Genomic DNA, 12,122 nt, shown 5'->3' on the forward strand with positions numbered 1-12,122 from the left:
ATACAATCTAAACTAAATTCATGGTTAATGAGAGACTTGTCTCTGTTTGGCAGGGTCTTAATATCAAAGGCAGAAGATATATCATGCTCTGTATATGTTGCCTTATCGCTGGATATCCCAAAAAATACAATTAAAGAATTGGATAAAATACTGTATGATTATATCTGGAGGAAAAAAACCCATTATCTTAAAAAAGATGTTAGCACAGGATGTAGAGACCAAGGTGGTCTGGAAGTGCTGGTTTTTCATACTATAAATAATACTTTTAAAATTAAATGGATTGTAGAATTCTTGAAAAGCCCTGACAGCATCTGGAATGCTTTTCCATCATATCTGTTCAATACTCTTGGTGGCATACATTTTCTACTGAAATGTCATTTTTCTATTGATAAAATTCCCTTGAAATTAGCTGACTTCACAAACAAGCCCTTCTATCTTGGATATTGATCCATAAACACAACTTTAGTCCGCATAGATGCTTTATTTGGAATAATAAAGAAATTCTTTATAAAAAGAAGTCTCTGTTTTGTCAGCCATGGTTTGATAGAGGCATTCTGTTGGTAGGACAGTTATTGAACAAAGATGGTTTGCTCATGTCATATTCAGAATTTCTTCAGAACTTTAACTTCCCAGTGACACCAAAAGAATACGCAGTTGTATTTGATGCAATCCCTACAGGTTCACTTCAAATTCTAAAACACATATCATTGACAGATATTAGTGCTGAATTTAATAGAATTTTTATTGAAGATACAGACATTACAAAGAAAGAATACACCAATAAATATATTAGTAATCAAATTTCATGCTCGGTTCCACCTGCTGCAAAGTTTTTTTGGTATTCAACCATGGGTGATTTAAATTGGGAAAAGGCAAATACTACTATTTATAAATATTGTATTAATAATAAAATAAAAGAAGATTCATTTAAAATTTTACATCAAATGTATCCAGGCACGTGCACAGGTAGGGCTCAACCTGTGCAGAGCACATGCCCTTACACTGCGAAGTGCCCTTTTATTAGTGGTGTTTTTTTATTATTATTATTATTTATTTTTTTATCAATCCTATTGGTAACCCTTTACACCTGTCTGTCTGTTTTACAAATATTTAGCAAATTAAAGTTATTAAAATGAGCTTCTGTAAATCTTATTCGATCCTCAAGCTGTCAGTAAGCTGATAACTCCGCCCCCTCGATATTCATTGAATCAACTGAAGTTCCACTGCAGCCGCACAGTAGACAACAGCTGAGCTGAACAAAGTTTTGCGAAGGGTAAATAAATATCTTGTTTGAATAAGTACTACTAAACACTATGTATATAAAGGCTCATATTTTATTTATTTGATGTCTGACTGACATGTGGGATGTCGCCTGAGAGAGAGGGCTAGCATTTGCCATCTAGTCATAGCCAATGCATAGCCAACAATTAAATAGCCCGTGCATACAGTAGCATTTCATCTTTTATAAAATGCGATTTTGGCAAAATGCATTTAACACAGGAAAAACTGAGCGCTCCGTCTATATAGCTACAAAAACTAGTTTGTAACCTGTAACTGTTAGATGAAAACGTAATGTGATGCCGGCAGCGGCAGGCGCTGTCGCCGTTTTAATGGCGGACAAAAAAAAAAAAATCACATTTGCAGACATTTGCTGGTCAAAAACTATATATTGATAACTAATACAACAACATATAATTTGTTTTTACCATCGGAAAATCATAACAGGTGCGCCCCCGCGCTGTTTCGTACTGGAACTTACACAAAGCGACGAGTGATCCTCGTCACCTAGATAACATATATTTCTAAGAAATTTCTTCTTTGATTTATGATTGCTGATACATTTAGTATATCATATTATGGTATACTCTCCGTTCGTCCTCACGTGTATAAAATGTTGTAAAACATGGTTTTACCACAGTAATGTAGTAGTAACTAAAAAAAAAAAATAGAAGATCACTGAAATCTTTATATTTTATCATGCAGAATGTAACTCATGATTCATTCCAATGCTTCATTTATTTGATCCAAAATACAGCAAAAAAAGTAATATTGTGTAATATTTTTACAATTTTAAATAACTGTTTTCTATTTGAATATATTTTAAAATGTAATTTATTTTTGTGATCAAAGCTGAATTTTCAGCATCATTACTCCAGTTCAGTACTCTTCAGTGTCACGTGATCCTTCAGAAATGCTTTTCACTGCAACTTCTCAATGTCATTCATAATCATGTTAACCAAATAATACAAATTAGCAGAATAGCTAAAAAAGAGAATATATATATATATATATATATATATATATATATATAATTTTGTTCTTTGCAAAGTTAATAAAAAAAGTGCATAAAGTTCAATAAAAAATATTTTTGTTTCTGTTTGGTTTTATAAGCTAATTTGCATGTTTATGTATGAGCCAAGTATTTTTTTTTTTTCTCTATAAATGCAATTTAAGTACACAAGAGCAATTCACAAACACAGGACCCTACAAATAATACTGACAAAAAAACTTACTAAATAATCTTGATATAAAAAAAGGGAGGAGGGTGCCCTTTTTCAGTTTCAGCACATGCCCCTCAAAAGGTCTGTGCACGGCCCTGAATGTATCCTGTTAAAGATACGCTGAGAAGATTTAAATTAAACATAGAAGAGTCTTGTGTCTTTTGCCAATCAAATAGAGAGACTATTTTTCATTTATTTTATCACTGTATGTACACAAAAAAAGTGGTCTGATTTGGAAGAATTTATGATCACAAAAAAACATCAGAATCAATATTTTTGATGTCATGTTATACTTTTATTTATGTGGTTTGTCCAAAAATTTTAATTTTTGTTATTCAACTGTTTATTATCTTCAGAAAATACCATATTCACAAATGTAAATGGTGTAATTCACAACCTAGCTTTAATGTATTTCATCTGGACTTTAAAACATATTACAAAACAATAGAAAACATGCAAAATATGAAGGCTACAAAAACATTTCATCTCCTGAAGGAACTGAATATATTTTAATTTTCCCCTTCTATAAAGTAATAGTTTTTATCCTCTGGTCTGTACATGTCTTTTTTTTCATTTATTGAAACAACATTACAACCTAACAAGGAAGCTTGAAAGGACATGATGGTGAGTAAAAGATGGCAAACTATTCATTTTTGGGTGAGCTGTCCCTTTAAATCAAATGAAGCGTGTCTGATGATCCACAAGTTCTACAAGTTCTTACAGGTTTATAAAATACCGGATTTTAAGATTCTCATGTACTTGATATTGTGATAAACCAGCAGCAGAAACAACAAGAGACACCTTTCCTAAGAAACGTTTTTCCTCATTCCACACGTATTCGTGTAAAACAGCAAGGTTTGCACTTGACTTTATATTATTCACTATAATTGCACAACTTTCTGAAAAACAAAAAACTACAAAAAAAAAAAAAGCATACAGTTTTCTACATTTTCTGTCTTTGAAGTATCTACAAGATTTAAAAAAAATCTAGATCAACATCATGATGAATTCTTTGTTTATTTGGTGAGTAGCTGTGTAATAAGTCAGATAATGTACAGTGAGTCTGTCATTTCAAAATAACCATAAATAACTTACTGTATTTCTTGCATAATTATTACATCTTCCTCCCTCTTTCTTTAATAAACACACACTTCATCTCTTTAAAACACAACTTTTCAAGTCAAGTCAAGCCACCTTTATTTATATAGCGCTTTAAACAAAATACATTGCGTCAAAGCAACTGAACAACATTCATTAGGAAAACAGTGTGTCAATAATACAAAATGATATTTAAAGGAAGTTCATCATTGAATTCAGTGATGTCATCTCTGTTCAGTTAAATAGTGTTTGTGCATTTATTTACAATCAAGTCAATGATATCGCTGTAGATGAAGTGACCCCAACTAAGCAAGCCAGAGGCGACAGCGGCAAGGAACCGAAACTCCATCGGTGACAGAATGGAGAAAAAAACCTTGGGAGAAACCAGGCTCAGTTGGGGGGTCAGTTCTCCTCTGACCAGACGAAACCAGTCGTTCAATTCCAGGCTACAGCAAAGTCAGAAAAAGAGTAAATCATTACCTGATATTAAATCCATAATTCCACGAATATTCACCAGAGTCAAGCGATTGAACTTCATCTCTGAATGACACAGATGCTGAAATAGAAATATGACAAGTGAAAACATGTTTTATAATCAGAAACTCACAGAATGGTGTTAACATGAACATGTTCTGCTTCAGAATATTCACATACACAAACACTTATCAAATACATTTTCATAAACACATCTACTGTACAATCATTTTCTGTTGCAGGAAAACTGTTTAACTGAAATACACTCTGTCACACACAAACAGATTCAGACGTCTGTGAATTCAGGCAGTGGATAGAGTTTATGATATTTTTAAAAATCCTGTTTCATAATTGTGTCTGAATAAATTCTGCTGATATGAGCATTCATAAGACGATTGTAAATAAGTTATTACTGGCTTAGTTTTACATTTCTGTATCACTGAACTTAAATGATGAGTGAAGTTTTTGCTCAGTGTTGATAAATTAAAATGTGACATTTTCACTTTTGGACCTTATTATATGATTATTGCAATGATAATGTTTTTATTGTGTATTAGAACATAATAAACAACAAATACAAATGTACACATTGACAAAATGTGTCGTTGGATCAACTTAAATTACATCAACTTGTTACATGTAATCGATTTATTTACTTCTCAACTGAAAAAAATGAAAAATGAAGTATGACAAAATCAAATTTCTATATAAACTGGAACTAAAAATGAACTTTCAACTAAATTTATTTTTATATGATTATAAATCAAATTATCAGTATAGATTTATTTGGATTGATTTTAGATTTACTTCCAATTAAGTAAATCATTTACTTTTGCTCAATGACAAGACAGAAAAATAAATTCAATCGGATCAAGTATAAAACATGTTTTTGAGTATCAACAAGGCAGTTCCACATTTATATTAATTAAAGAGAACAAATAATATATAATTTTTTTGATGGTTTATAATTTTACCCAGTGATAGTTTCTATACAAGGCTTTAAAATGAGCTCAATAATGAAATTAGAAAAATTAAACAGAACTCATTTAAATATCCTCCTTGCAGATCTGTAATATTTTAATAGTAATAACTTTTTGCACTTGTATGTTTATTAACTATTTCCCCTTTATATGATTAAATAGTGTGTATTAATTTGATGTTTTGTCAAATATTTCAGACTTTATGAGATAAACTGTCATATGGAAAGCTGCTTTTTTGCAGCTGCAAATGATCCTTGATTGAATACTTCAGTGTGGTTTTATTGTATTCATGTGTTTTCTCAACAGCTCTTAAAAATATGATGATACTGATTTTTTAAATTATTTTTATGATTCGCTTCAGAAGACTTGGACCACAGAACTTGTGTTGAATGGACTACTGTTACGACACTTATTTAATCCTGGAAATAATGCTGAACACTCAGAGAAGAATATAATCTAAATACAGTATTTATTACACAAACATACTACTAATAATAACTACTTAATATAAGAAAAACTACAAAAGGACTACAAACAGAATAGAACAGGAATAAAACAGGGCAGAATGTAACCTAAAAGTCCAAATAACACAAACACAAGGTGAACTAAACCAGGTTTACTGTGTGTATCAGTTCTTTTAGGAGCTTGGCACTTAAAATCAATTCTGTTCAGAGAAGCTCAAACAGAAAAATAACAGAACATTTAAAACTTTCATTTAATTTAACTGTTATTCAATGAAATACAAAATCAATGAGAAATCAAATTAATAATAAAAAACAATAATTAAAAACATTCATCCACCGACAGCAAACAGTGTTGAAGGAGGAACAGTGAACTGCACGATGAGCTCTTCATGATGCTTTTCATTCATCATCTGCTCCAGATCAATACATTATTCATCATAAAGTAAAGCCTCTGTCTCTTAAAGAAATTCATATGAATATATAGGCATTATTTATATTTATTTACAAAAAAAATCAATTTTTCACATTTAAAGCAGAAGTATTAAACCCAAAATATTTTATGATCACAGAAAACATAAATTCACCATTGTGTGACCATATTTTTGACTGGAAGTGCAAATAATATTTAATATTTATTGCTGTTACACTGTTTAAATTGTATTTTGGTTTATTTCTGTGGATCATGTAAATTCAGTCACTGATCTCATTAGTAATCATCACAGATAATCAGTGGAGTGGGGTTTTCATTCCTCAAAAACCAGTCATACCCCAAACTAACAAACGGATAGAGTTTCTCATTAAAAGACTGATCAGTGAAAGAGTAGATATGAGACATGGACTCCACATCACAAAAGGAGACGAGACCCTTCTCATAATCCACAAACACACCGACCCTCTGAGGATTCACACTCAGAGAAAGAGAGACATCTGAAGACTCATAAGCCCAATACTTCCCATCACACAGACTCACAGTCCAGTATCCATTCACAGGACACCGACGGAGCGACCCCTTCCTGTTCACAGATTCTCTGCTCACTCCTAAATCCCACTCAGTTTGTCCCTTCACCTGCACCTCAAAGTAAAAACACCCCGAGGAGAATCCATCCTTCCCAAGAACACCAAGGTATTCATTAAATCTGTTTTTTCCTCCATACACTCTTTCTGTTCGTCTCTTTCCATTTCTCACTTGTTTCCCATCATCAGACACGGTGAGACGAGGATGAGCCGTATCAGCATCCAGAATCACATTCACTGTGGAAAATATTGAAAAATCTGCTTTACACATGAATATATCATGAAATAAAGACAATTACTTATTTTTATAAGAATCATGAGAACTTTACAAGACAAACTAAAATAAAGATACTCCACTTATCGTTTAATACATTATATTATAAACAATAATGTTCATAATTTTGATAAATAATTAATTATAAATAATGTATATTTAAATAAATAATTATGCAATGAAACATGCCTTTAATTTAAATAAATAATTATGTCTTTTACTCAGCCTTGTGTGTTCTTAAATATGCGAGAGCTAAAAACAGAAAGTATGAAGTTATGAAAGCTTCATCTTTAGATCAATAATGAAATCATCTCTTGAAGACCAACAAAACCCAACAAACACCTTTAGGTATGATTGTCTTCAGAAGTTGTAAAAGTTGATCACGTTCTAAAGAAAATTCAGAAAAAGAAGAGAAAAGATTAAAGTTCTGTCATGTTTATTACTCTGACAAACAAGTAATGATCATGTAGTTGTGTGTATAGTGTGTGTTAACATCACAGGAGTGTGTATCAGGGGTCTGTGTGTGTGTATAGTGTGTGTTAACATCACAGGAGTGTGTATCAGGGGCTGTGTGTGTATAGTGTGTGTTAACATCACAGGAGTGTGTATCAGGGGCTGTGTGTGTATAGTGTGTGTTAACATCACAGGAGTGTGTATCAGGGGCTGTGTGTGTATAGTGTGTGTTAACATCACAGGAGTGTGTATCAGGGGTCTGTGTGTGTGTATAGTGTGTGTTAACATCACAGGAGTGTGTATCAGGGGTCTGTGTGTGTATAGTGTGTGTTAACATCACAGGAGTGTGTATCAGGGGTCTGTGTGTGTATAGTGTGTGTTAACATCACAGGAGTGTGTATCAGGGCCTGTGTGTGTATAGTGTGTGTTAACATCACAGGAGTGTGTATCAGGGGCTGTGTGTGTATAGTGTGTGTTAACATCACAGGAGTGTGTATCAGGGGCTGTGTGTGTATAGTGTGTGTTAACATCACAGGAGTGTGTATCAGGGGCTGTGTGTGTATAGTGTGTGTTAACATCACAGGAGTGTGTATCAGGGGCTGTGTGTGTATAGTGTGTGTTAACATCACAGGAGTGTGTATCAGGGGCTGTGTGTGTATAGTGTGTGTTAACATCACAGGAGTGTGTATCAGGGGCTGTGTGTGTATAGTGTGTGTTAACATCACAGGAGTGTGTATCAGGGGTCTGTGTGTGTATAGTGTGTGTTAACATCACAGGAGTGTGTATCAGGGGTCTGTGTGTGTATAGTGTGTGTTAACATCACAGGAGTGTGTATCAGGGGCTGTGTGTGTATAGTGTGTGTTAACATCACAGGAGTGTGTATCAGGGGTCTGTGTGTGTATAGTGTGTGTGTTAACATCACAGGAGTGTGTATCAGGGGCTGTGTGTGTATAGTGTGTGTTAACATCACAGGAGTGTGTATCAGGGGCTGTGTGTGTATAGTGTGTGTTAACATCACAGGAGTGTGTATCAGGGGCTGTGTGTGTATAGTGTGTGTTAACATCACAGGAGTGTGTATCAGGGGCTGTGTGTGTATAGTGTGTGTTAACATCACAGGAGTGTGTATCAGGGGCTGTGTGTGTATAGTGTGTGTTAACATCACAGGAGTGTGTATCAGGGGTCTGTGTGTGTATAGTGTGTGTTAACATCACAGGAGTGTGTATCAGGGGCTGTGTGTGTATAGTGTGTGTTAACATCACAGGAGTGTGTATCAGGGGTCTGTGTGTGTATAGTGTGTGTGTTAACATCACAGGAGTGTGTATCAGGGGTCTGTGTGTGTATAGTGTGTGTTAACATCACAGGAGTGTGTATCAGGGCCTGTGTGTGTATAGTGTGTGTTAACATCACAGGAGTGTGTATCAGGGGCTGTGTGTGTATAGTGTGTGTTAACATCACAGGAGTGTGTATCAGGGGTCTGTGTGTGTATAGTGTGTGTTAACATCACAGGAGTGTGTATCAGGGGCTGTGTGTGTATAGTGTGTGTTAACATCACAGGAGTGTGTATCAGGGCCTGTGTGTGTATAGTGTGTGTTAACATCACAGGAGTGTGTATCAGGGGCTGTGTGTGTATAGTGTGTGTTAACATCACAGGAGTGTGTATCAGGGGCTGTGTGTGTATAGTGTGTGTTAACATCACAGGAGTGTGTATCAGGGGCTGTGTGTGTATAGTGTGTGTTAACATCACAGGAGTGTGTATCAGGGCCTGTGTGTGTATAGTGTGTGTTAACATCACAGGAGTGTGTATCAGGGGTCTGTGTGTGTATAGTGTGTGTTAACATCACAGGAGTGTGTATCAGGGGCTGTGTGTGTATAGTGTGTGTTAACATCACAGGAGTGTGTATCAGGGGTCTGTGTGTGTATAGTGTGTGTTAACATCACAGGAGTGTGTATCAGGGGCTGTGTGTGTATAGTGTGTGTTAACATCACAGGAGTGTGTATCAGGGCCTGTGTGTGTATAGTGTGTGTTAACATCACAGGAGTGTGTATCAGGGGCTGTGTGTGTATAGTGTGTGTTAACATCACAGGAGTGTGTATCAGGGGCTGTGTGTGTATAGTGTGTGTTAACATCACAGGAGTGTGTATCAGGGGCTGTGTGTGTATAGTGTGTGTTAACATCACAGGAGTGTGTATCAGGGCCTGTGTGTGTATAGTGTGTGTTAACATCACAGGAGTGTGTATCAGGGGTCTGTGTGTGTATAGTGTGTGTTAACATCACAGGAGTGTGTATCAGGGGCTGTGTGTGTATAGTGTGTGTTAACATCACAGGAGTGTGTATCAGGGGCTGTGTGTGTATAGTGTGTGTTAACATCACAGGAGTGTGTATCAGGGGTCTGTGTGTGTATAGTGTGTGTTAACATCACAGGAGTGTGTATCAGGGGCTGTGTGTGTATAGTGTGTGTTAACATCACAGGAGTGTGTATCAGGGCCTGTGTGTGTATAGTGTGTGTTAACATCACAGGAGTGTGTATCAGGGGTCTGTGTGTGTATAGTGTGTGTTAACATCACAGGAGTGTGTATCAGGGGTCTGTGTGTGTGTATAATGTGTGTTAACATCACAGGAGTGTGTATCAGGGGTCTGTGTGTGTATAGTGTGTGTTAACATCACAGGAGTGTGTATCAGGGGTCTGTGTGTGTGTATAATGTGTGTTAACATCACAGGAGTGTGTATCAGGGGCTGTGTGTGTATAGTGTGTGTTAACATCACAGGAGTGTGTATCAGGGGCTGTGTGTATAGTGTGTGTGTTAACATCACAGGAGTGTGTATCAGGGGTCTGTGTGTGTGTATAATGTGTGTTAACATCACAGGAGTGTGTATCAGGGGCTGTGTGTGTATAGTGTGTGTTAACATCACAGGAGTGTGTATCAGGGGCTGTGTGTGTGTATAGTGTGTGTTAACATCACAGGAGTGTGTATCAGGGGTCTGTGTGTGTATAATGTGTGTTAACATCACAGGAGTGTGTATCAGGGGTCTGTGTGTGTATAGTGTGTGTTAACATCACAGGAGTGTGTATCAGGGGTCTGTGTGTGTATAGTGTGTGTTAACATCACAGGAGTGTGTATCAGGGCCTGTGTGTGTATAGTGTGTGTTAACATCACAGGAGTGTGTATCAGGGGCTGTGTGTGTATAGTGTGTGTTAACATCACAGGAGTGTGTATCAGGGGCTGTGTGTGTATAGTGTGTGTTAACATCACAGGAGTGTGTATCAGGGGCTGTGTGTGTATAGTGTGTGTTAACATCACAGGAGTGTGTATCAGGGGTCTGTGTGTGTATAGTGTGTGTGTTAACATCACAGGAGTGTGTATCAGGGGCTGTGTGTGTATAGTGTGTGTTAACATCACAGGAGTGTGTATCAGGGGCTGTGTGTGTATAGTGTGTGTTAACATCACAGGAGTGTGTATCAGGGGCTGTGTGTGTATAGTGTGTGTTAACATCACAGGAGTGTGTATCAGGGGCTGTGTGTGTATAGTGTGTGTTAACATCACAGGAGTGTGTATCAGGGGCTGTGTGTGTATAGTGTGTGTTAACATCACAGGAGTGTGTATCAGGGGCTGTGTGTGTATAGTGTGTGTTAACATCACAGGAGTGTGTATCAGGGGCTGTGTGTGTATAGTGTGTGTTAACATCACAGGAGTGTGTATCAGGGGCTGTGTGTGTATAGTGTGTGTTAACATCACAGGAGTGTGTATCAGGGGCTGTGTGTGTATAGTGTGTGTTAACATCACAGGAGTGTGTATCAGGGGCTGTGTGTGTATAGTGTGTGTTAACATCACAGGAGTGTGTATCAGGGTCTGTGTGTGTATAGTGTGTGTTAACATCACAGGAGTGTGTATCGGGCTGTGTGTGTATAGTGTGTGTTAACATCACAGGAGTGTGTATCAGGGGCTGTGTGTGTATAGTGTGTGTTAACATCACAGGAGTGTGTATCAGGGGCTGTGTGTGTGTAGTGTGTGTGTTAACATCACAGGAGTGTGTATCAGGGGTCTGTGTGTGTATAGTGTGTGTTAACATCACAGGAGTGTGTATCAGGGGCTGTGTGTGTATAGTGTGTGTTAACATCACAGGAGTGTGTATCAGGGGCTGTGTGTGTATAATGTGTGTGTTAACATCACAGGAGTGTGTATCAGGGGCTGTGTGTGTATAGTGTGTGTGTTAACATCACAGGAGTGTGTATCAAGGGCCTGTGTGTGTATAGTGTGTGTTAACATCACAGGAGTGTGTATCAGGGGCTGTGTGTGTATAGTGTGTGTTAACATCACAGGAGTGTGTATCAGGGGCTGTGTGTGTATAGTGTGTGTGTTAACATCACAGGAGTGTGTATCAAGGGGTCTGTGTGTGTATAGTGTGTGTGTTAACATCACAGGAGTGTGTATCAGGGTCTGTGTGTGTATAGTGTGTGTTAACATCACAGGAGTGTGTATCAGGGGCTGTCTGTGTATAGTGTGTGTTAACATCACAGGAGTGTGTATCAGGGTCTGTGTGTGTATAGTGTGTGTTAACATCACAGGAGTGTGTATCAGGGGCTGTGTGTGTATAGTGTGTGTTAACATCACAGGAGTGTGTATCAGGGGCTGTGTGTGTATAGTGTGTGTTAACATCACAGGAGTGTGTATCAGGGGCTGTGTGTGTATAGTGTGTGTTAACATCACAGGAGTGTGTATCAGGGGCTGTGTGTGTATAGTGTGTGTGTTAACATCACAGGAGTGTGTATCAAGGGGTCTGTGTGTGTATAGTGTGTGTGTTAACATCACAGGAGTGTGTATCAGGGGCTGTGTGTGTATAGTGTGTGTTAACATCACAGGAGTG

The 12,122-nt window shown here is 37.0% G+C and overlaps 2 protein-coding genes across 4 annotated transcripts in view; both read right to left on the bottom strand.

Annotated features, from left to right (window-relative positions):
• Positions 1-12,122, bottom strand: part of LOC127955336 (butyrophilin subfamily 1 member A1-like) — a 270,064-nt gene that overhangs the window by 165,025 nt on the left and 92,917 nt on the right. The window contains exons 6-7 of one of the 2 annotated variants that reach the window (XM_052553453.1): positions 7,148-7,192; positions 6,584-6,768 (exon numbers count right to left, since the gene is read on the bottom strand). In XM_052553453.1, coding sequence (XP_052409413.1) covers positions 6,584-6,768; positions 7,148-7,192 — 230 coding nt within the window. Of the gene's footprint in view, positions 1-5,542; positions 6,769-7,147; positions 7,193-12,122 lie in introns of those variants that run through there. The other variant, XM_052553452.1, reaches the window with a different exon arrangement.
• LOC127955280 (butyrophilin subfamily 1 member A1) overlaps positions 1-12,122 on the bottom strand; it is a 144,015-nt gene that overhangs the window by 126,288 nt on the left and 5,605 nt on the right. The window lies entirely within an intron of this gene.

Source organism: Carassius gibelio, chromosome A3 (assembly GCF_023724105.1).
Source record: "Carassius gibelio isolate Cgi1373 ecotype wild population from Czech Republic chromosome A3, carGib1.2-hapl.c, whole genome shotgun sequence".
In the NCBI taxonomy this organism is placed as follows: domain Eukaryota; kingdom Metazoa; phylum Chordata; class Actinopteri; order Cypriniformes; family Cyprinidae; genus Carassius; species Carassius gibelio.